The following is a 23,584-nucleotide window of genomic DNA, read 5'->3' on the forward strand; positions in this document are numbered from 1 at the left end:
TCCTTCTCTTTCACCCTCCCTTACCCTCTCTCTAAAAATAAAAAAATAAAATCTTTAAAAAAAAGTACATCTCAAAAGTTGCTTATGCCATCCAGTGATCTCAGGTAAAAATCACCATAGCTCAAGAAAATTTGTATATTATTTTTAATGAAATCAATTTAATCAATTAGCTAGCTAAGCTCACTGCAAAATAAAAATTCCCACTTTCCGAAGTCATCAAATATGTTGGTACTTTAAATTATATAACCATTTGTACCTGTATAAAAAAATTTTTAACATTTTGTATTTACTATTAATTCTCAAGGAGAAATTATTTTTACTCCTAAGTCCTTGAAAAAATAGGTATATTTAAAACTATCAATGTTCAATAATATAAATAACTTAAGGCATCAAAATGACTTTCCATATGGCATATAAAATGTAAAGCATGAACTAGCATTTGAAATCTTCACAAATAATTCTTTCAATTTGAAAATTAATGAAAGAAATTTAAATGTATAAATTAAACAAACCAGGTAAAAGCTCATATTTTTTAAGAATGTAAAGATTTTCTCCTGTTTTTAAAGTTACAAGGTCAATGTAGAAGTACTTAAAACATGCTAGGAGAGGAGAAAAACAGGGTTTTGGTCCTCTATTAATTTAGCAGAGGTGAAGTTTGATTGCAACTTATTTCTAAAATCAGCTTGAAAGAGTCTATAGGTGTGCACATCCCCATCACCAATACCAGAACATATATGATTTTGTTTCCAGCAATGCAGAGAGAGTTGGAAGCCAATGATTAAAAAGAAGAGACTACTACCCACCACCACAAGTCAGTGTTAGGACCTCAGTGGCTAAAATATCAGTGAGAAACAGTTACTCTAAAGTGGCTTTTCACTAATTTTTATTACTAGGAAATTTAAATTATGTTTTAAAGAATCAATTATTTACCATATTTTCTCAGATTTAATATTTCTTATTTTTTGGTAACATGTTTCAAGATCAGACAGACATAAGAGATTATTTATCCTTGTGTATATATCTTAAACTACTGGCACTAGCACAGAACACTGGTTTCATATGCCAAAATTTGTAGGTAATTTTAAAAGATAAAGTATGGCTGAAACATATTCAATATCCAACTGTGGCTAGTTGCTAAACTCTTAACTGGCACTTAATGATTTATTCCTGAGAATACAGCTTATAGCCACACACACTCATTTTCAAATGTCAGTTACCAAACTTTAAGACCAATTGAAAGTACTTATTAGGAACAAAAGTGTACAAATTTGTACATGTAAATTTTTTTTAAATCAAGCCATTTGACAATATTTTCAGCTCAGCTATTATCTGAAAACATACTTGTGAGACTGAGGTAATAGAGCATTCCATATTAGAGAAAGAACTGTTAACAGCACCATTCCATATTCTGGTGGCTATAGTGCTTTTCACTAAGAGATTTCTTTTTAAACAAGTACCGGTATTTGTTCCTAGTGAATGGCTTATTATCTGCAAAAACTCTCCCAAATTCTTTCAGGGAAATAACACTTCAAACACCCTAATTATAGACATGCAAGAATACTAGCTTTCTTGAGGGAGAGGAATGGGAAGAACAAGGTGTATTCTAAAAAGCAAATTCAATGCCAAATTTCTAAAGAAACCTTTCAAATATAGCCCATCTTAGGTACTGAAATGCAGCAGTACCCCTAATTGGGAGGCTTGGTATGGTGCACAGCAGTGCTCAGTAACTGTTCCATTTTTAACTCATAAAAAGCTAAAGTCCAAAATATTGACCTCATGTACACAAATTCGACTACCATTAAACAAAAATATGGCACATAATGTCTTCCATTTGGTTTGTTAAAATGGTCAAAAGTTTTCTTAAATGGAGGTCTTTAACAACTAATTTTAGGTATCTAGAAATTAAGAACAAAAACCAGGATGCAATCACTCAAAATTTTTTAAGTTCATAAAACTAATTTTCACATAATGCTCAAGTTGAGACCTCCAGAAAGCAAAATAGCTGAATCAGGAGTAGCAGATATGCTGAGAATTCTGCTTCTGTCATCCACTTTACTGAACCTCCCCACTTTTGATTTTAGCTGACTGGAAAACACACAGCCAACTACCATGGTGCCAATGTTTTGGTTTCAACAGCCTTTGCCCACACCACCATGCACTACCCAAGGAAGCCAGGAAAACCTGGCAATTCCTAACTGCCTAGATAAACATATACTAGGCAACAGTCTTTACAAAGTAGGGACATAGGGACCACATACAGCATACTAGCAAAAAATAAAAATTACTTTAGCCGTTCAGATATGGACTAAAATGATCGTAAATAAATATGTCATCATATCCTAGCCATGTAGAGGGCTTTTTAAAGTTGGTAAAATATATATTCAGCAACCCTTTATCTTAAAAAAGTACTAGAAGAAATTTTCCCTCCCCCCCCCTTCTATTTCCCTTTCACAGAACAGAAGGTTTTACTATAAATTTTACAGGCTTACATTAGTAATTTTAAGTTGAGAAGACTGCCCTAACTTCTAGTGTTGAATCAAACAATACAGTTTCCCAGAAAATTGGCTATCAATACACTACAACTGGAAGGCCAAATGTAGCCACAGTCTATTTTTCTGTACTGCCCGAAGGCTAAAAATGATTTTTGCATGTATAAAGGTTTATAAGGGAAAAAATGCAATGGATACCCTTTGTGGCTCACAATTCTTAAAGTATTTATTATCTGGCCCTTAACAGAGAAAGTGTGCCAGCCTTAACTTATATCTGTGAGAAGCTCTAAATGAATGTCCTGTTCCTAATTAATTCTCTTTGGTTTTTGTGTTTTAGGTTCATGCTCAAGACCAAAACTTGGGACATGAAATAAGTAGCTGTTAATAAAATACAACAAGGATATGTATATTTATTTTGTTCAAATAAAATAAAAATTAGCAAGTAACTAACAAAATATTCTGCAGAAAATAGGGCTTAAAATTTTCACAAAACACTGGAAATGTAAAATTTATAAAATTTAAATGTTTCATTTTATAATCTCCACAATTAATACTTGAATAAATCTTTACAAAGTCTTCCAAAAGCATGCAAATATATTAATTTCAACAGAAAATGAAAAAATATCTGAAAGACAAATCAACAAGTCTATGTAATAAAAAAAAATCAAAGATTAGAAACTAAATATCGAGTTATATTTTAGCAACATAAATTACATAAATATATCAATAAAACAGGATTTAAATATAAGAAAAGTTGCATACTTAGGTTAAGAAATAAAGTATTCCTTTATATCACTCAATATTTTAATTAGATGATCCACATAAATGTCTACAAAGCAAATTTAATTCACTTCCATATATCATACATCTTTCCCAACCACCCCTCCACAAAAAAGTATAAAACCTAAAGCTCTATTTTAAAAGGAAAACCAAGTAGTTTTCTGATTAATTATGAATGCTATGGTATATTAAAGCATTAACATCGAACACTAAGAATTAACACTTAGTACTTCTGAGACAGTAAACCATAGAACAAGGAAAGAAAACACAGCTCTTTTAGGCTCATCAAATGAGAAGTGGAGAGCCACACTGCGGGAATATCAAGACTTCCTTTTATTGTTTTCTATGGTCTCTCTACTCCAACTATGGTCCATCTACCAAAAGCAGCATCACCTGAGAGCCTGTTAAAACACTCGGGATCTCAGGTCCCAACTTAGACCCAGTGAATTAGAATCTAGATTTGAATGAGCCCAGTTCATTCATATGCATATTAAAGTATGAGGATCACTGCTCTATTCGCAATTCTTTACATTAGGCAAAGCCTCTTAGGTTTTTTTCTTTATAAAATTTAAAATAAAATGTTAAGTAGTTACAAAAGTATTTTTTAAAAGTTACAAATAGTAAATAGTGCAAGTTAAAATGTTAACGGTATAATCTAAGTAGTAGATTTGCAGATGTTTTCAATGAAATTCTTTTAATTCCATATTAGTAAATTTTTCATTAAAAAATGCTGGGAGAGAAAGTTATAAATATTACAATTATGTTTTTTTAATACCTCCTCTCTTAATGGAAAACAAGGAATCTGGTCAGAGAAGACCAGTCAAAAGAAAAAGAGAAAAAGAAAATGAGACCTCCTCGCAGCCTCTGGACCTCGGAATGAATGTGAATAAAATCTTAATTCTTCTAAAGTGCTATATGTCAAGTCTTTCTTTACCCTATAAAACAGGTTTTAAAATGAGATATTTGTACTATGGTCAAACTACAGAAATTCAGCTTTTAATCCCAAAACAAAGACTTAAAATAGATTTCACTGTTTTCTCACTGTGTACCAACTTTGTACAACTAGGAAGCAGTACATTTCCACCTGGGAAATAGACACACACCCTCGCTGAATGAGGGCTTACTTTTAAATTTTCACCCCTCTACAAAATTCAATGAAAGTTCTAGTTTTTGTAAGTTTAACTTGTAATTAATTCATCAATTTTCTTAACTCCTAATATTACAGTTTTCTGGACTCACAATTACATGTAACTAGACAAAGCCCAAAACAAATGTTCATCTTGTATGGAACATAAACTAACCAATTTCTTAGTATATGAAAATTGTGTTCCATCATATCCTTATTTATTATTTTCTATATTTTTCCTATACATTAAACTCTTATTTCATACATAAATAATAAACTGAAATACTTTATTTTACCTAGAGAAAAAAGTTACTTTTAAAATATGGGTATTTTTGGAAACAAAAGTAAAGATCAACCTGGCATTAATTTCTGTCAGAACAACATACTGAATGAATAACTGAAAATTTCTATTTATTTTCTAAGCATTCGCTTGCTTCAATGAACACTTTCTCCAAAAATAAACATATCCTTAAAAAAGTTCTACCTAAGTGAAATACTTCAAATATGACAAAATTTAATCTAGAAACATGACATAAGACTCTTAATGGCACTTCTGAAATAGGAATTCAATATTTGTTCCCCTGTTCTTTCACTTTAGAAACGTAGCAGCCAAAAGAAAATTCCCACATTTCTTGAGTCCTGCGTGTAGCATGTCCTGAGTTAAAGAGAATGTTCAATGTAGAACAAAACCAAAGCCAAAAGTAATACCATGGCCTGGATTAGGCGGCACTGCCCTGTCATATCCTTAAGGGAACATTTACCAAATAAATAGTGCTTTCCTCCCTATGTTAACATAATGGAAAAAAAAACTGATAAATTACATTAAATAATGTTACAGTTTTGCTCTCACATATATACATTTATTTATGTTCTTGCCCTCCTGCTCCCAAAATGACATTAGGAGATGTATTAGTAAACTACGATTCATAATTCAAAATCACTTGATATGGTTTGCAGAAAATAGATTTGTATTTATTACAGTTTTACTTACCTGTCTCGTCTTTGCTGATGTTTCAATAAAAGGAATTCCGTAACTTCTTGCTAAATCCTGAGCCTGTTTTGTGTCTACTGTTCTAGAAGGTAAGTCACATTTATTTCCTACTAGGACCATAGGTACATCTTCAGAGTCTTTAACTCTTTTTATTTGTTCTCTGGGGAGGAAAAAAATTACATGAGAGGTATTAAAAATACAAAACTCTTTAAAAAATTGTACATACCTTTTCTTATAAAATATGGCTGGAAGAAAACTTTTAATGTAATTCCTGGTTCACACCACACCAAAATTTCCTTGTTTCTCCTTACCATTATTGTTTTTCTCCATCTTAAACAGAGAACTGTATCTCTTAAAAGATCAAATACCTAGAAATATACTAAAACTACAACCTAATAGGTTCATATGCTGGTACGTCATCTGATAAAACAAATAAATATTGAAAATTTTAGACCAAAAAAGATGCTACACCTAATTTCTAAATTTATAATCTTTGAAACATATATATTCTTAAACTTTTATGTATAGAATTATTTTTATAAAAGCATTAATTACAACATTAACATAATTTTCCTATTTTTCTCACAGAAGAGAGTGCCAAGTGGAAAAAGATTTTGATTTCTATGTGGACAACACTGATGTTGCTACACTGTTTATTCTGTAAAAGTCCTTTTTAAATAAGATGTGCATAAACTCTACATGTGGGGTAAAATTTATATTCCTTCAAATTTTTAAGTGAATTTCAAAGATGCAGCATGAAATAAAAAGCCAGTTAATCAACAAAAATATTATCACCCATCCAAATTTCTTTTTCTTGATTACTAGACAACAGAGAAAAAAGGAAGAAATATGAAGTAATATGGTAAAGCTCTTAACTAGGCTAACTCACTGTTAAATGAACATAGCCAATGAATGGGATCTTTGCATAATGTGAAGTTTTATAAAAACTATAAACCCTCAAAAAACAGAATATAAACTATATTTAGTACAATAGTGATTATTTTAACAAAAGCAGTCAGTTTTTAGCTGATTTGTCAGTTTCTTTAAAAACTAATTGTTCTAATACTTCAATCTATTACAACTTTAGAGTGGGGGGTGGGTTTTAAATATCTAACATACAATTCCAAGAAATTCTACATTAACTGTACTAGATTATCTTTAAGGCTATTTGAGTGGCACTGCCCCAATTCTATTTTCATATTTTTATTGATGGTTTTCATGTTTATGATGGTCTAGCATAAAGCTTTGTTTCCTTAGTGCACAGTGGTTAAGAGCACAGCTGTTAGAGTCAAAGAGGCCTAGGCTTCAATGCCAGTGCCACCACTCACTGCTCAATCTGAAGCAAGTTACTCAACTTCTCTAATCCTCAAGAAGTTCATTTGTAAATAGGGATATTATCTACCTCATAATTATTCTAAAACTTAGAGAATTTATCCATGGTGATTAGCAAAGACTCAATAAATGGAAGATACAACTTCTCCATGTCAAGTTACTATAGTCAATTTAAACCCACCTATAATGGTGAATATCTTCAAATGACTTAGTATTATTTATGGCAAATACGCAAAGAAAGCCCTCCCCAGTCCTCATGTACTGGTCCCTCATTGCACTGTACTCCTCTTGACCTGCTGTGTCGAGAATATCCAAGAGACAGGTTTCTCCATCAATTACTACTTGTTTCCTGTAGGAATCCTGAGAAGGGAGAAACACAGTCTAGATTATTACGGTGTACTTTTACTTTTATAAAGGTGTTAGACACAACTCAAGAAAAAGCACCCAATTCAAAACTAGGCAAATGACTTGAATAGACATCTCTCTAAAGACAGACAAATGGCCAATACACACATGAAAATATGTTCCACATCATCAGGGAAATGCAAATCAAAACCATAGTGAGCTACCACTTCATAGCCGTTAGGATGCCTTTTTTTTTCAAAGGGAAAATAACAAATGTTAGCAAGGATATGGAGAAACTAGATTCCTGCCCATTGCTGGTGGGAATGTAAAATCGTGCAGACACTATGGCAAACAATTTGGGAGTTCCTCAAGAAAGTACAACAGAATTAACACATGATCCAGCAATTCCAATCCTTGATACATAACCAAAAGAAATGACAGCAAGGATTCAAACAGATACTTGCATGCTAATGTTTACAGCAGCATTACTAACAACAGCCAAGATGTAGAAAGAATTCAAGTGTTTATTAAAAGATAAGTGGATAAGCAAAATGTGGTATATAAATACAGTGAAATATTATTGAGTCATATAAAGGAGTAAAATTTTGCCCTGGCTGGTGTGGCTCAGTGGACTGAGTGCCAGACTGCGAACCAAAGGGTCGCTGGTTCAATTCCCAGTCAGGGCATATGCCTGTGTTGTGGGCCAGGTCCCCAATTGAGGGCACGCAAGAGACAACCACACAATGTGTCTCTCCCTCTCTTCCCCTCTCTCTAGAAATAAATAAAATCTCTCGAAAAATAAATAAAATTCTGATATGTAGTACAATATAGATGAACCTTAAAAACATTATGCTAAGTGAAATAAGCCAGACACAAAAGGACAAATATCTATTATTCCACTTAAATGAGGTACTAAAATAGGTAAAGTCACAGAGACAAGAGACAAAAAGTAGAATAGAGGTCACCTGAGGCTAGGGTGGTTGGAGAGTTACTGTTCAGAGGAGCAGAGTTTGGGATGATAAAGTTATGAAAACAGAACTAATGGTTACCCAATATTTTGTATTTACTTAATGTCACTGAACTGTACACTTAAAAATGGCTGCAATGGTAAATTCTGTTATATATATATACACACACACACATATATAAGTGTATGTGTGTATATATTTCTCCCCACAATTCTTAAAAGCTGTTACACAGAGATTCAACAATGCAAGTGCATACATTAGTAATAAAAAGACCGAAATTCTTACAAAAAAATCGTTATTACAAAAATGGGATAGCTCTATGAACTCCATTATTCAGGATGATTTAGATGGCAAGAAAAATTCAACTGGTTTACAAATGAAGTCATGCATCTATTTTACTTTTAGTTAAAGGAATACAAAGAGAATGGTCAATAATGGGGATTTTACTGCCCTTATCCATTTCTGAAATCCTGGGAACAACCAGATGAATACTATGCTAACTCTAAAAAGCATGATTATTCTATCTGCACATTTTTGGGGTCTCTGTTAAAGACAAGGTGGAGGGGGAGAGACATGGATATCTTAAAGAGACTAAACAACTATAAAACTGAGTAAAGAAAAAGGGAGCAGGTAACAACTGAATCTCAAAATGAAACTCGAATTTTTCTTGACTTTTGATTAACACTCATGGTTAAAGATTTCACACACTGGCTGCCAAAACAGACCTCCAAAAAGATAAAGAAAAAGAAATGCTGCAATGTGAAGTCACAGAATAAGAGACAGGGCTGCTGATGGGTATAAAGCATAAACCAAGGGCACTGTTGGTTTATGTTCCACTCAATGAGGGCTTAGCACCGAAGTGTCTTCATTTCATAAATCACTTTATAGACCATTCCATCACTAAAAATAAATGGTCATTAAAAATTATACGTTTGATATATTTTTTAAATGTTTATAGTCAGAGAATACAAAGATAGGTATCTCTAGGGGTGGGCAAATGAGTATGCAAACCGAGTTTATTCTTGATTATTTTTATCGTATCATTTTCCATACATACAACTGTAAACCTACTTTTGCTCATCCATATATACGTAGCATGATCACAATCAAATATATGTACATATCAGTATAAATGTATCTGTACATATATTTAAAAACTGATGGTATTACATAAAAATGTTAATAGGGGCTGTCTTTGATGAAGATGATTTAAGAAATAATTTATCTCTTGCTTCTCTCTTTTTTCTGGTATTAGATGCTATGTTAAATGTTTTCCCTTTTTGGCTTTTAATTTTTAAAAGCATGAAAGGCAACCATATTAGACTATGATCTCATGCTTACCTTTTAAAGTAAACTATATTTTCCCATACTATCTATAATAAACTAGTCAGAAATAAAGGATGGGTATTTATTTTCTAAGCAAGAAGCTTTTTACTACAAATTCAAATGTTTAGTTGACATTTTATTATTTTCACCTATTCTTTTAATTACCTGAAAGAACTCTTGGTATATTATAAGTTGAAAACCAATTCTTTGTGTTTTTGAAGAATAATGAAAGAGCAGGAATTGAGAGCAATCCACTCATTACCCAGGTATGACTGGCAACCAAAGACTTTTCCTTACCTGCTGCTGTCACCTCCCATTCTTTACTCATCAATACTAACCTAAGTCAACCTAATAGTTGACAGTTTCCTTATTCTTTACATATTAAATGTTTTACCAATAATAAAATAGTTTCTGGATCCGTACAAGTCTATACTTAATGGGGTGGCTGTGGGTATTACCATCTGCCCATATATAATGCCTCCCAGATGTAGGTCAATGAAGTCCCATTTACAAAATTTTCAAATACTTTGTGTTTCAAAAGTATTTAGTGTGGAGTATTAGCAGTTTTCACATGTATTTTATAACGTTTCTATAATGAATACTCCATTAAAGGGACCGAGAGACTGGGAAAGCAGTCCCCCTCTATTCACCCATCTATCTTACTCCTATTAGCTTTCCTTTCCAAACCTTAAAAATATTAACAGGTAAGTTCTGTGTCACATTTAGTTACTGAAAAAAGTAATCTAAAACCTACTTGTAAACAATGAGTAGAATCTGTGATTAGAAATACTAGATTTAGGTTAAAACTTCAGTATTTCTAAAGTTAATCTTAACTAGTCATCCTTAGAAACACAAAATCATTGAGTTATATAAAAAAGCAATGCAAACTGATAAAAACATAAGAATAAAACTGTTAAAAGCCAAATCATGATCTGGGGGGAAAAAAACGGACAGGTTTAATAACAAAGCAGAAAATAAGCACAACAAAAATCAATATATAAATACTACAGATTTTGTTCCAACTTTAGGTTAACCATTAGACAGAAGTAGTACATGGAGGCAGAAAAAAAATGTAGTCCTCAGTGTAAGTAAGGTCTTTCCCAAGATTACGATCTAAATAAGGGTTCAGCGAACTACTTTTCACAGGCCAAATCCTGCCCACCTGTTTTTATCTGGCCCATGAACTAAGAATAGTTTTTACATTTTTAAATAGTTGCCAAAAAAAAAGATTACGTGACAGAGACTCATACGGCCCTTCAGGGAAAAGTTTACCAATCCTATTCTAGGCTAATAAAATACCTTTTCACAAATCTGAAGTATTCTCAACACATATTATTTATTCCTTTTATAGTTAAAAAAATAAACCACTATTCTGAGAAAGTACAGGTTATCAAAGCACAAGCAGTTTTAAAAAGCAGAGATTCTAAAAAGAAACTAATTAAGACTAGAAAAGGATCAAGACCAAACATTCTTAATTAGGATTATTTCCATCCTTTCAAATAGAATAAACTTTTAGATCAGGTACATAGGTTACTAACATCCTTTGGAAACTATGATAAAATAAAGCACTTTAGCTCAACGTAATAAAATATTAAATGCAGGATGTTATTCCACATATTTTCCTTCTTTCCCAGCTGAAGTACTATTGTTTCACTTTATTAAGTAGTTAAAAAAAAAAAACCTTTTCTAAATATATTGTGCTGGCAAAAGCTTATCATAGATAGAACTCAAACATTTCTAGTGATACAATAAACAGGCAAAATCCTTTTGGAAAGCAATTCCAACATTTATCAAGAACCATACAAATGTTCATAGCTTTTGACACAATAATGCCACTATTGGTAAATGATGGTAAGAAAATATGGCTTATTTCCTTTTAAATGATCTTTACAATAGCAATACACTTAACGTGGCAGGCACCCTAACATGTCTTACCAAGAAAAATTAGATAGGTATTTAATACTGACCTACAATCTCACGCCACTGATCCATGTTCAAAATATATTCCAAATCCAAGTACCCACCAGCACCATCACCCTAGGGCCTGTTGTGTCTCATGCAATATCCTGCAACTGCTTCTTAGCAGGGAGCCCCATTGTTATTCTTATAAGATATATTCTGCTCACTGCAGCTAGTAATTATTTTTAAATGTCACCCGCTTTAAATGTCACTGGCTTGCTTAAAGTCCTGGAATAGTATCCTTTCATTCTTAAAAATAAAATCCAAAGGACTTATCACTGTCCTTCCTTAGTACCTCTATGTTTCCTTTATATCACATATTGTAATCTATAACTAAGTATTTATCATGTAATTCTTTAAGTCCATACCCCTTCCTAGACTTTAAACTCCACAACATTAGAGTTCACATCTGTTTTGCTCCCCACTAGACCCTGTATGTAAGTCTTGAACACAGGAAGTAATCAGCACTGTCTGCTGAATAAATGAAAGAATCCATTCAATGAAAATATATGCAGACACTATAAAACTATCTTACCAATATAAATACAAGTTTAACAGAGTTTAAATTATAGTAAACAATTAAGTTATAATCTTTAAGTTATAATATAGTAAGAGTATTTTTATTTTAGTAAATGTATTCAAGCAACTTTTACATAATATGAAACATTTAATGTAAAAATATAAACCAAACAATACAGAGTTTTAAAAACATTTTTGCGAGGGAAGACAGAAAGATTGCAGAGAAGAACACAGGAGCTTTCAATTGTATTTGGTTTTACATATTGAAAAAGAAAAATGATTTAAACCAAAGGTACGCTAAAACACAAAAAAAGGTACTTGGTGCATACATGTTCATTGTATTTTTTCATACGGTAGTAAGAGGGTGCCCATTTTAAAAAAAGAGTGTACCCATTTTATCACCACTCATCAATACATTTTATATTTTCATTTTTCTTTAAACTGTCAGTTCATTCGGCTAAAAATTCTTATTATTTTAATATTCATTTCTTTGAGGACTAATAATATTATATAGTTTTATTTTAATATTTATTCCTATCACCTATGTCCTATGCCCATTTAGATTTTTCATCTTTTTTTGCACTGACTTGTATAATTTTTTTTAAGTTTTCCAATTTATTAACATGCCTTTAAGGATTGTTTTATGTATAGAAACTTTTCTGTAGACCCAGTAGGGGAGTTTAAAAGTTAAGACTAAATGATTCAAAATGAGATTAAATTCACTACCAGGACATTGTTTTGTCATTTTTCTGTTATAACTAATAATCACCAGTTACTCGGTATGTTATCTTTCAACATGCTCAACTTAGTTTTCCAACTCAGGCAGAAACCCTGACAACTGGAAGATATACTATAGTAAACAACAACAAAAACCATAAAGAAATTAATGCAAACTAAAGGCAACCATATTATTATTAATAGTAAGTATAGTACCCAACATTTACAGGAGCCCTTACTTGTATGTCAGATACTGTGATAAGCATATTAAAAGCACTATCCCATTTAATCTCCATCTTCATGCTGCTGATTTAATCAGATGCTCTTGTAAATATGAACAGAACTGCTAAAAATGTCAGCTAACAAACGTATTATTTGAGGATTTACAACTTGAAATACCTGTAACTTTTTCTTAATGTATTAATTATTATAATACTTGCAATACTCTTAAGTAACACCTATAGGAAAAAATGAGAAATCTTTACTCCCTTAATGCTGAAGTATTTTGTAACTTTTAAGATTATTTAAAGATTTTATTTTTACTCATTTATCTTTAGCGGGGAAGGGAAGGAGAGAGGGAAAGAAATATCAATGTACACTTGCCTCTGTGTGTTCCCTGCTGAGAACTGGCCTGCAACCCAGGCATGTGTCCTGACTAGGAATCGAACCGCAATCCTTTGGTTCGAAGGCCCTTGCTCAATCCACTGAGCCACACCAGCTAGGGCGTAACTTTTAAGATTATTTAAATCCATCATAGAGTATGTTCCTCACTATTGATTATAAGCCACCAAAGGTTGTTGTGGACAGCTAATTCTCAGAAACTGTTAGAAACATGTACAATAGCCTTTAGTTAGAACTAAAATAGGGGAAAAACAAGGAAACTGGGATATGTGTACAATGGTTTATTAGTTTATCCCCACCTACCTACTCCATTCTCCCTTGCATCACAAAACACTACAATCTACTAAGTGTCATATACTGTCACATGCATTATAAACTTTGACCTCAAAGAGCTCGGTATGATGGGGGAGGTATGAATGTAAATAAATAATTAAAATACAATGAAATACTGCAACACTATATGCAAGACAAAGTACAACAGTGACACACAGGAAGAACGGATCAACTTTGCTTGTATGAATTAAGAAAGAGAGGACGGGGAGGGCCACTGCAGGCAAAAAAGAGCAAAGAGAATGCACAAAAACATGCAATAGTATGTGGAATACATGGCACAAGAAGTTCAATAGACCTATAGCTTGGAGGGAATTACAGGTAAGTAGAAGAAGTGAAACTGGACAATGAAGCAGAGGGTGGTTTGAATGCTGTATTAAAGAGTTTTGAACTTCACCTTATACCAAATAATGAAAGGCTTTTAAGTAGAAAAGGAAGATCAGATTTACCAGGTTCAGCGTTAGCATTATCATAGCAAATTACAGAAAGAAGCCAGACCTGGCTGGTGTGCTCAATGGGCTGAGTGCTGGCCTATAAACTGAAAGGTCACTGGTTTGATTCCCGGTTAGGGCACATGCCTGGATTTCAGGCCAGGTCCCTGGTTGGAGGTGTGAGGCAACCAATCAGTGTTTCTCTCCCCCCTTTCCTCTCTCTCTAAAAGTAAATAAAATCTTTTTTTTTAAGGAAGCAGAAGCTAGGAGATGAGTTAGGAAACTATCAGGTTAAACAAAAGGTTTGCTAGGTTCTCTCCCTAAAATAGCTCTAGTAGCACTTAGTTGTCTTTAACTTCATTCAAAACAGTTTTGTTAGATTATATCATGACAGCTGTTATATCAGGTGCACTTAAACAAAAACATCAAAATTGGTGAACTTTTTGTAGCCATTTTAATACTGAAGAAAATGTGCAACATTTTTGGCATATTATGGTTCATTATTTCAAGAAAGGCAAAAATGCAACTGAAAGGCATAAAAAGATATGTGCAGTGTATGGAGAAGGTGCTGTGACTAATCGAGTGTGTCAAAGTGGTTTGTGAAGTTTCATGCTGAAGTTTTCTCGCTGATGATGCTCCACTGTTGGGTAGACCAGCTGAAGTCGATAGTGATCAAATCGAGACATTAACTGAGAACAATCAACGTTATACCACGCAGGAGATAGCTGACATACTCAAAATATCCAAATCAATACAGTTATTGGTGAAAATAAAAAATGTGTCTTTTATTTTATGGAAAATAAACATAGACTTTTTGGCCAACCCAATATTACAAAAAATGACAGAATCTGAGCTAAGGCAGCAACAGCAGTACAGGTAGAAAAGATTAAATAGTTCTGAGAAATACTTAATGGGTAAAATTGGCCAAACTACCTTTATACATTGCTGGTAGGAGTGTAAATGTTGCAGCCACTGTGGAAAACAGTCTGACACGTCCTCAAAAAGTTAAAAATAGAGCTACCATATGACCCAGCAATTCCACTTCTAGGTATTTCCATGAACACTGAAAATTTACATTCACACAAAAACCCATACACAGATGTTTACAGCAGCATCATTCAAAATAGACCAAAAAAGTAAATAACCCAAATGTCCATCAGTTGATGGATAAACAAAGTGACATATCCATACAACAGATTATTATTCAGTCAAAAAAGAATGAACTACTGCAATATGTGACAGTACACATGAACCTTGAAAATACTATCTTTCATATAAGCCAGACAAAACAACCACATATTACAAGGGGGCAGTGCCAAAATGGAATTATCTTCTGGAGGGTGGGCCCCAGGTGGTACAAGGCTTCCTCCTCTAGGTGAGTGTTCTAGGAACCCACTTGTATCAGTGGACCAACGAAAGTTGTAAGAGGCTACATTCAGCTTCAGAGAACTTTTCTGAAGACTCAATGTGTTTGCCCAATTCATGACAGGTGATTTACGAATCCACACGGGGCTGAGTGTTCAGCAGTTTTTGACCAAAAATAGCATGAGCCCCATGTCCCATCCTCTCTATTCACCTGATCTCACCAAGTGACTTTTTTTGTATCCCTGGATGAAAAAAAATCCTCAAAGAGAAATGTTTTGCCAATGTAGAAGAGGTGAAAAAGAGCAGAAGCACTACAAGGCATCAAAATGATGGGTTTAAAAGCTGTTTTGAGCAGTGGAAAAAACGTCTTGAAAGGTGTATTGCATCAAATGGAGAGTGCTTTAAAGGTGACTGAAGTTTAAACAAGTAAGAATACAAACAAAATTTTTTATAAATTCTGGGTTTCTGGGGGGGGGGTTCTCCCTCATATATGATTCCAATTATATGAAACATTCAGAACAGGAAAATACAGAGACAGAAAGTAGATTACTGGCTGCCAGAGGCTGGCTGGAGGAACTGGGGTTATAAGGCTTCTTTTCTAAAAGAAGAAATGTTATGGATGAAAATGTTATGGGGTGATGAAAATGTAATGGAATTAGACAGTGGTGATAGTTGCATTACTCTATGAATATCCCAAAAACCACTGAACTGTATACTTTAAAATGATGAATTTTAGGCTATGTGAATTATATCTCAATTTTCTTAAATGGCAGAGCTAATGGAATAGGGAGAGAAACAGAAAAGGAAAGATAGAAAAAAAGATAAGTTCAATTTGGGGCATGTTGAATTCCCTATGTTTGTGGATTGTTCTCTGGCTATGACCTGTAGGCAGCTTGATATATAGCTATGATGCTTAGACTAGACATAAGTCTAGGCTAGAGATACACTCCTGAATCTTCAATCTATGGGCAGCCACAGAAACACCACTTGTACTATGAGTGTGGGTGAAGTACTTAGTCTCTCATCTACTCTAAGACATTGTTCCATCAGCTATGAAAGTGGGTAAATAACACACAGGATTTTGTATATGTATACATATCAGAATTAAAAACTATGAAAATCCCTTTATAAAATGAAAAGTATCATAAAAACTGTATTATTTTATATATTACACTGTACATGCTATTATAAAGCAAAAGGTAGAAGGCAGGCCACTGGCTACTAGAACTAACTGTACCTAATAAAATCAATGGATATCTATACTTGGACTACTTTTTGCAAAACAAATCACTGTGTTTCAAAATAAATATAATGGAGCTCCAGGGAAGGGAAGCTAAAACTCTGAGAGTTATGAAGGATTTCTGTTGTGACTAGGGAACAAGAGTTTAGTTAAAAGAGCTTGTTCTCATGAGGGAATTTTTATTAAGATGTTCATTGAATGGATAAAGAAAAAAAGACATCTTCACAATGACAAATACTTGAAATAATGAGAATGTCAAATCTTACTTTAAGACTAGAGAAAATAAAATTTGTACCACTTCCAAGAGATAAAACTGGTTCAATAATTCTAATAAATTCAAGGATAAGCTGCTCAACAAACTTTAAAAATAAAGACATAATAAGCACACATCTGTAACCTGCTGAAGTCATGTGATATTCTCCCACAAATGATCACTTGGTACCAAGGTCAGAATGTGAGGCCTAATCAATCATGGATCCAATCCTAATGATTACAGATGCCAATTTATTTTTCATATTTTGTATTATATATTTCTCACTCTTCTTTTCTTAGCCAGATACTAATATCTTTATCCAAGATACATCCCCATTATCCAATCTGTTGAGTCTTTAAATAGGAGGAAGTAAATATGAAATAATCTAATACATGAGGGACTTTTATCCCGCAAAATGAACATTTACTTTTTACGTTTCAAACAATAAATGCCTATTTTTAAGAAACAAATACTACAACCCTGACCAGTGTGGCTCAGTTGGTTGGGCATTATCTGGCAAAGCAAAAGGTCACTGGAACGATTCCTGGTCAGGGTACATGCCTGGGTTGCAGGTTTGGTCTCTAATTGAGGCACATACAGGCAACTAATTGATGTTTCTATCTCATGTGGATGTGTTTCTCCCTCCTTTTTTCCCTCCCTTTCCCTTGCTCTAAAATAATTAAACAAATAAACTACAGAGAATGGAAGTCTGACATAAGTCCTACAATATTTTGTTCATATTTTCTCTTACATAAATGGAATCAGACTCTACACAATGTGGTATGACAGAGCTTAACTTATATAACAGACATTTTTCAATATCAGTACCTAGTCCTTTTCAACAACTGCATAATATGATTTGTGCAGATAACCATAAATAACTTGACCTATTCCCATATCTACATGTTCCTGGTAGACAATAGATTTCTACTTTTAAAAATCAAACAACACTGCAATAAACATCCCTGTATATTCACCTTAAACACTTACCAAACTAAATCTAACACAAGTAAGGAAGACCTCAAAAACTGATGGGGACATGTCAAAAGGATACAGAGACCAGGTGAAAAAGAGTCCACTGGCTATACCAAAAACAACTCTGAGAATCAGTAACTATAGTATGAAACTTTAACACATTGACTAAAAAAAGAATCCATGAGTCCACACTAATACAAATAAGAAACACCAAACAAAAAAGGGAAGCGATGAGAAAGTAAAGGGCCATTATTTATGGTAGATGTCAACCAATATATTAGCAGTGATGACAGAGTTAGAAGATTTAACTACCATTTTGTAATCACTACAGAAGTAATTTATTCTGGTGAGAATGATCAGTGGATGCCGCACCCCACTGGGTACAAATATGTTGAACAGGAAATTTATATTCTCAAAATATCTCCCTATAGAGTACATATTAATTATAAAAGGGAGATAAGACAGCTTTACAGAGAGAATACACACGTCTCCTTAACCTAACAACCAATGGTAAGACCACCAATAATGGGACAAACCTGCGCTTACTGGCGTGCTGCACAGAGGACACACCACCACTGCGGCAGTATTCCAGCCAAAACTGTTTAAATGGAGTATGATCATGAGGAAACAATCAGACAAAACTGGTCTGAATTCTTTAAAAAGTACCACTGTCATGAATGACTAAAAAAACCTAATAAAAACTGTTGTATGTTAAAAGAGACTTTGAGACATGACAACTTATTTTTTGATCCTGGATCAGGAGGGAAAAGAAGAAATTGCTAAAAAAAAAGAAAAAGAAAAAGAAACGAACATTTTGAAAACTGACAAAATTTGAGACTTCTGGCCAAGATGGAAGCATAGGTGAAAACACTGTACCTCCTCGCACAACCAAATTTAAGGACCACAAAGATTTAGAAACAAAAACACAACCAAAACACACAGAAAACTGAAGATCAGTAAGAGGGGTGGAGTAGGCTGCTGGTGGAGAGGGGTCCTGGCAGGAAAAGGTGGTGGTTAGTGGACCAAGGTGGGTGCGGGGATGAAATGAGCAGACCCAGTGAGGCTTGCAAGGCGGCTGGATGACCGCAGACACACATTTGCACACAGATAAATCAGACAAAAAAACAGTGAGACACACTGTACAACCCAGGGCCCCAGTGACAGGAATTAAAGTTTAAAAGCACTGACTGAAAAAACTTTTGGGGGTTGAGGTGCCAGAAGAGGCTCCCAGCCTCACAGGAGAGTTTGCTGGAGAGACCCACAGGATCCTAGAATGTACCCAAGCCCACCCACCCAGGAACCAGCACCAGAAAGGCCCAATTTGCTTGTGGGATGCAGCAGACAGGACCAAAATCCGAGAGAGAATTTAAAAAAAGCCATTTCTCCCTTTCCTACCCCACTCCCAGTCATAACCCAGCAACTGGGTTGACCAGCCCCTCATACATAACAGGTGCAAACAGACCAAAACGTTATGGCTCTTGCAGAAGAACAGCTCAAAGCTCCAGAGTCAATACTTCTAAGTGACAAAGAGATAGCCAACCTATCAGATGCACAGTTCAAAACACTGGTGATCAGGATGCTCACAGAACTGGTTGATTTTGGTTGCAAATTAGATGAAAAACTGAAGGCTACACTAAGTGAAATGAAGGAAAATGCACAGGGAACCAACAGTGATAGGAAGAAAACTGGGACTCAAATCAATGGACTGAACCAGAAGGAAGAAAGACAACCAAACAGAAAAGAATGAAGAAACAAGAATTCAAAAACATGAAAGGCTTAGGAACCTCCAGGACATCTTTAAACATTCCAACATCCGAATAAGGGTACCAGAAGGGGAAAAGGAAGACCAACAAGTGGAAAGCTTATTTGAACAAATAATAAAGGAGAACTTCCCCAATCTGGCAAAGGAAAGAGACTTCCAGGAAGTCCAGGAAGCTCAGAGAGTCCCAAAGAAGGTGGACCCAAGAAGGAACACACCAAGGCACATCATAATTATGTTACTCAAGATTAAAATGAAAGAGAGAATCCTAGAAGCAGCAAGAGATAAGGGGACTGTCACCTACAAAGGAGTTCCCATCACACTGTCAGCTGATTTCTCAAGAGACCTTACAGGCAAGAAGGGGCTGGAAAGAAGTATTCCAAGTCATGAAATCCAAAGACCTACATCCAAGATTGATCTATTCAGCAAAGCTTTCATTTAGAATGGAAGGGCAGATAAAGTGCTTCTCAGATAAGGTCAAGTTCAAGAAGTTCATCAGCACCACTGTTCATCATTTCCTTATTCTAGGAAATGTTAAAGGTACTTATCTAAGAAAAAGAAGATAAAAAAGATGAACAGTGAAAGGACAGCAAACTCACACTTATTAACAACCACACCTAAAACAAAAACAAACTAAGCAGACAGCTAGATCAGGAATGGAACCATAGAAATGGAGATCACATGGAGGGTTAACAGGGGAGTGGGAGGAAGAGAAGGGGGGAGAAGGTACAGAGACTAAGTAGCATAGACGGTAGGTAGAAAGTAGGGGAAAGGGCAATAATAGTATGGGAAATGTAGAATCTAAAGAACTTGTGACACATGGACATGAACTAAAAGGGGGGAAGGTGGGGGAGGGGTGTGCAGGGTGGGGAGAAATGGGACAACTGTAATGACATAATCAATAAAATATATTTTTTAAAAACTGACAAAATTTGATCACAGACTATACATGAGGTAATTTTTTGTATCAATGCCAAATTTCCTAAATTTCACCACTGCACTGTGGTTATACAAGGAAATGCTCTTACTGTTAGAATAGGGTCGGTAAAGTTTCTGTAAAAGACCAGATAGTAATTAGTCTCTGGTGAAAACTACTTAACTCACACTGCAGTTGAAAACAGCCATAAACACATATACAAAGAAGTATGTCTCATTTAAGAATAAAGGGTATTCACTGTATTACTTGTTACTACTTTTCCACAGATTTGAAAAGTTTTCAAAATAAAAAGTTGAAAAATTATACAAGGTAAGCACTATGTCCCTACTTAATCCTCTCAAATATTTTATTTTTACTACCCATGCCTATGAATTTAAGATCACAATAATGCAACTGTTCCATAAACCCAGGCACTGTGATAAATACTACGGCTAAGAAATGCAAGAAATCTCCTGCCCTCCTAAAGCACCAGGCCTCTAGTTAAGTTATACAGAATTAGGGTCCCTGTCTAGAAACACTGCTCTTCAGAATACATCTTAAGAGACTAATGAGCCCCATGAAGGCAATGACTTGGTCCCTTTTGCCTCTCAGTGTGTCCCTTCCACCCCCTAGGAAGGCTGTATGGTATAAAGTGGACACTGAATAATATTTGTGGAGTTAAGAAATTCATTGCATTGTTAAAAGCAGAATCTTAAGAAATACCAAAGCATAATGCTTTTTTCTTTCACTTATTTCCATTATCAGCTTTCATTTGTATATTTTTAAAGCTTTATATTTATAAAAATTCAAGCTGAGAATAAAACATGTCCAATAATTTTTTAGATTCAGGCCTAAATAGTTATTATTAAGTAAATACTTATTATTAAATTGACCTAAATAAAGCACCTGAATTTTGTGTTAGTTTATTCTAAAACTCAGGTGCTCACAACTATTCTACACCTATAAAAATCTACAAAAATGTGAACTGTTGCAATTTGCCACTTCTGAATAGGCCTTATTCTAACACCCCATTAACACATCACTAAGCATTGATCCTCCTGTGTACTTGTAATGAATTTCAGAGCCACTGTGCCCCTTCACTCCCTCAAACAAAATAACCTCCCCTATTTTTTCTTACTGGGCTGCATTGCTTTTCTTAATTAAAAAATTCACTTACATATTTAGTTAGGCTTAACTTGCCCATACAGTAATCTTAATATTAGCAGAAAATAAAATGATACTTTAGATTTAAAGAAAATAATTAAATAAAATGAAACTTTTAATTAAATTGTATATATTTATAAAATTATTATACCTACAATTTAAATAGGAAAAATATTCATACTTAGTAGGTACTGCATTGTTATTTCTTATAAAAGCAAACAAGCTGACCAGTAGAGGGCACTCATTTGAAAGGGGGGAAGAGCTGGCTACAACCTTGGAGAGAAGTTCATTTACAAAACTGCTATATGTTATCTTATTTTAAAAAGAGAATGTTTTAACATATTTCATGTATTACTGAAGAGGTAAAGCTTAAGTCTATATTATGTTAAAAAATCTAACATAAATCTCATTTAGGTACTTGGCGTTTAACAATTTAAGGATGTTTAAAGCCACATGTTGCATACCTTAGGGTCTCGACCTCAGCACTACTGACATTTTGGGCCAGGAAATTACTTGCTGTGGGGCTAACCTGTGCACTACTCCCCACAGGTGCCAGGAGTGCCTCAAGTTATGACAACAAAAATATCACCAGATATTGTAAAATGTCCCCTAAAGGCAAAGTCACTCACCAACTCACTGATAACTACAGAAAGCCAGAAAAATAACAGCTTTCAAGTCTACATGCTTTTTTAACACCACTCTTAAATACTGCTTAATATTACAAAATTTCTCTCTTTAATCTAAATACCTTATTTAGCAAGAAAAATAAATTACATAATTAACATTAAAAAATAAAAAATAGACACACTGATAAACCTTGGTGTTTACAGCTCAGAGCACTAAAGATGACAAATCAATCTAATTATAAATCAATTCTTCCTCACTGAGAAGGGTATAAAACTTGTACTGAATTGTAAGTGTCACATTAACAAAAGCATGCAGATGTCAGCGAATTAGAGCCCGGAAAAAAATACTTCTTTCTACATCTATTTTTACTAGTATGTTATATCCAGTAGATACAATATGTATCTGCTAAATGATTAACTGATCATTCTGATTTCTATGTCTATAACTACTTGTATTTTTTAAAACCAAATTTTTCTTCATTAAATTTTCCTTCAGAGAACATGTTTTCATAATAGCGAAGGATCTCTAATAATAAGAACATATTATTTCTAGCCTGGTATGTTTGGGGGACTGCTTGGAGTTTTTAATAATCCTGTACCACTAATGAGGATTTCATGATCTCTGGAACACTCCGATAGACTCCATAAAAGATAAGGGTAAAATCTTTCAGAATAGAGAGAAGGTGGTTATCACGTGCATAGCCTCAAAAACAAGCATGCTCTACAAATGCCATACCTACCTAATTCTATATCCTATCTTATCCATTAACATGCCATTAGATGTATGTAAGATCAAACGTTGGTACACTGATAAATTTGAATCAGCCTCCAATACTACATATTTCTTTGCTTGAAGAAAAAATTTTTCATTTTTAAAAAGGTGTACATGGATACCGCGGAAATTCCATTTAACTCAGTTCTCAGAAAACTTAAAATGCTACCACTCACTAGCCAAGTATCCTTAGGAAAGTTACCACCTTTCAGAGACCATTTTTATCTATCAAATGAAAGAAGCAATGACCACCTTCTTTATCTATTTCATAGTATATAAATCTTTGCAAATTCTAAACCACTAGAAAATATGGTAGTACCAGACTAAAATTTTTTCTCAGTTTCTTTCCATTTAACACAGAAAAACTGATGAGAATTCCAAATGTGCAAAGTCCATGTCTCATTTTCTCTCTGACCTACATTATTCACTAATCAAAACCTAACAGTAGTGATAACCCATCCTCCTTTTTAACTTTTTACAAAAGCATCAAGTCAGCATTTTTGCTTAACTATTTATTAAAATAAACTAACGAACTATATTGTCTTTCTTGTAGCTGAACTACACACCAAGAATTTAACGG

At 33.9% G+C, this 23,584-nt stretch overlaps 1 protein-coding gene across 6 annotated transcripts in view; it reads right to left on the bottom strand.

Annotated features, from left to right (window-relative positions):
* The window catches only part of KRAS (KRAS proto-oncogene, GTPase), a 48,833-nt gene that overhangs the window by 10,786 nt on the left and 14,463 nt on the right, over nucleotides 1–23,584 (bottom strand). For all 6 annotated transcript variants that reach the window (XM_053661988.1, XM_037144827.2, XM_037144830.2 and 3 more), the window contains exons 3-4: nucleotides 6,900–7,078; nucleotides 5,387–5,546 (exon numbers count right to left, since the gene is read on the bottom strand). In XM_053661988.1, the coding sequence (XP_053517963.1) occupies nucleotides 5,387–5,546; nucleotides 6,900–7,078 (339 nt within the window). The remainder of the gene's footprint in view (nucleotides 1–5,386; nucleotides 5,547–6,899; nucleotides 7,079–23,584) is intronic.

The sequence above is a fragment of the Artibeus jamaicensis genome, unplaced genomic scaffold (genome assembly GCF_021234435.1).
Source record: "Artibeus jamaicensis isolate MK-2021 breed Jamaican fruit bat unplaced genomic scaffold, CSHL_Jam_final contig_233, whole genome shotgun sequence".
NCBI classification, from domain to species: domain Eukaryota; kingdom Metazoa; phylum Chordata; class Mammalia; order Chiroptera; family Phyllostomidae; genus Artibeus; species Artibeus jamaicensis.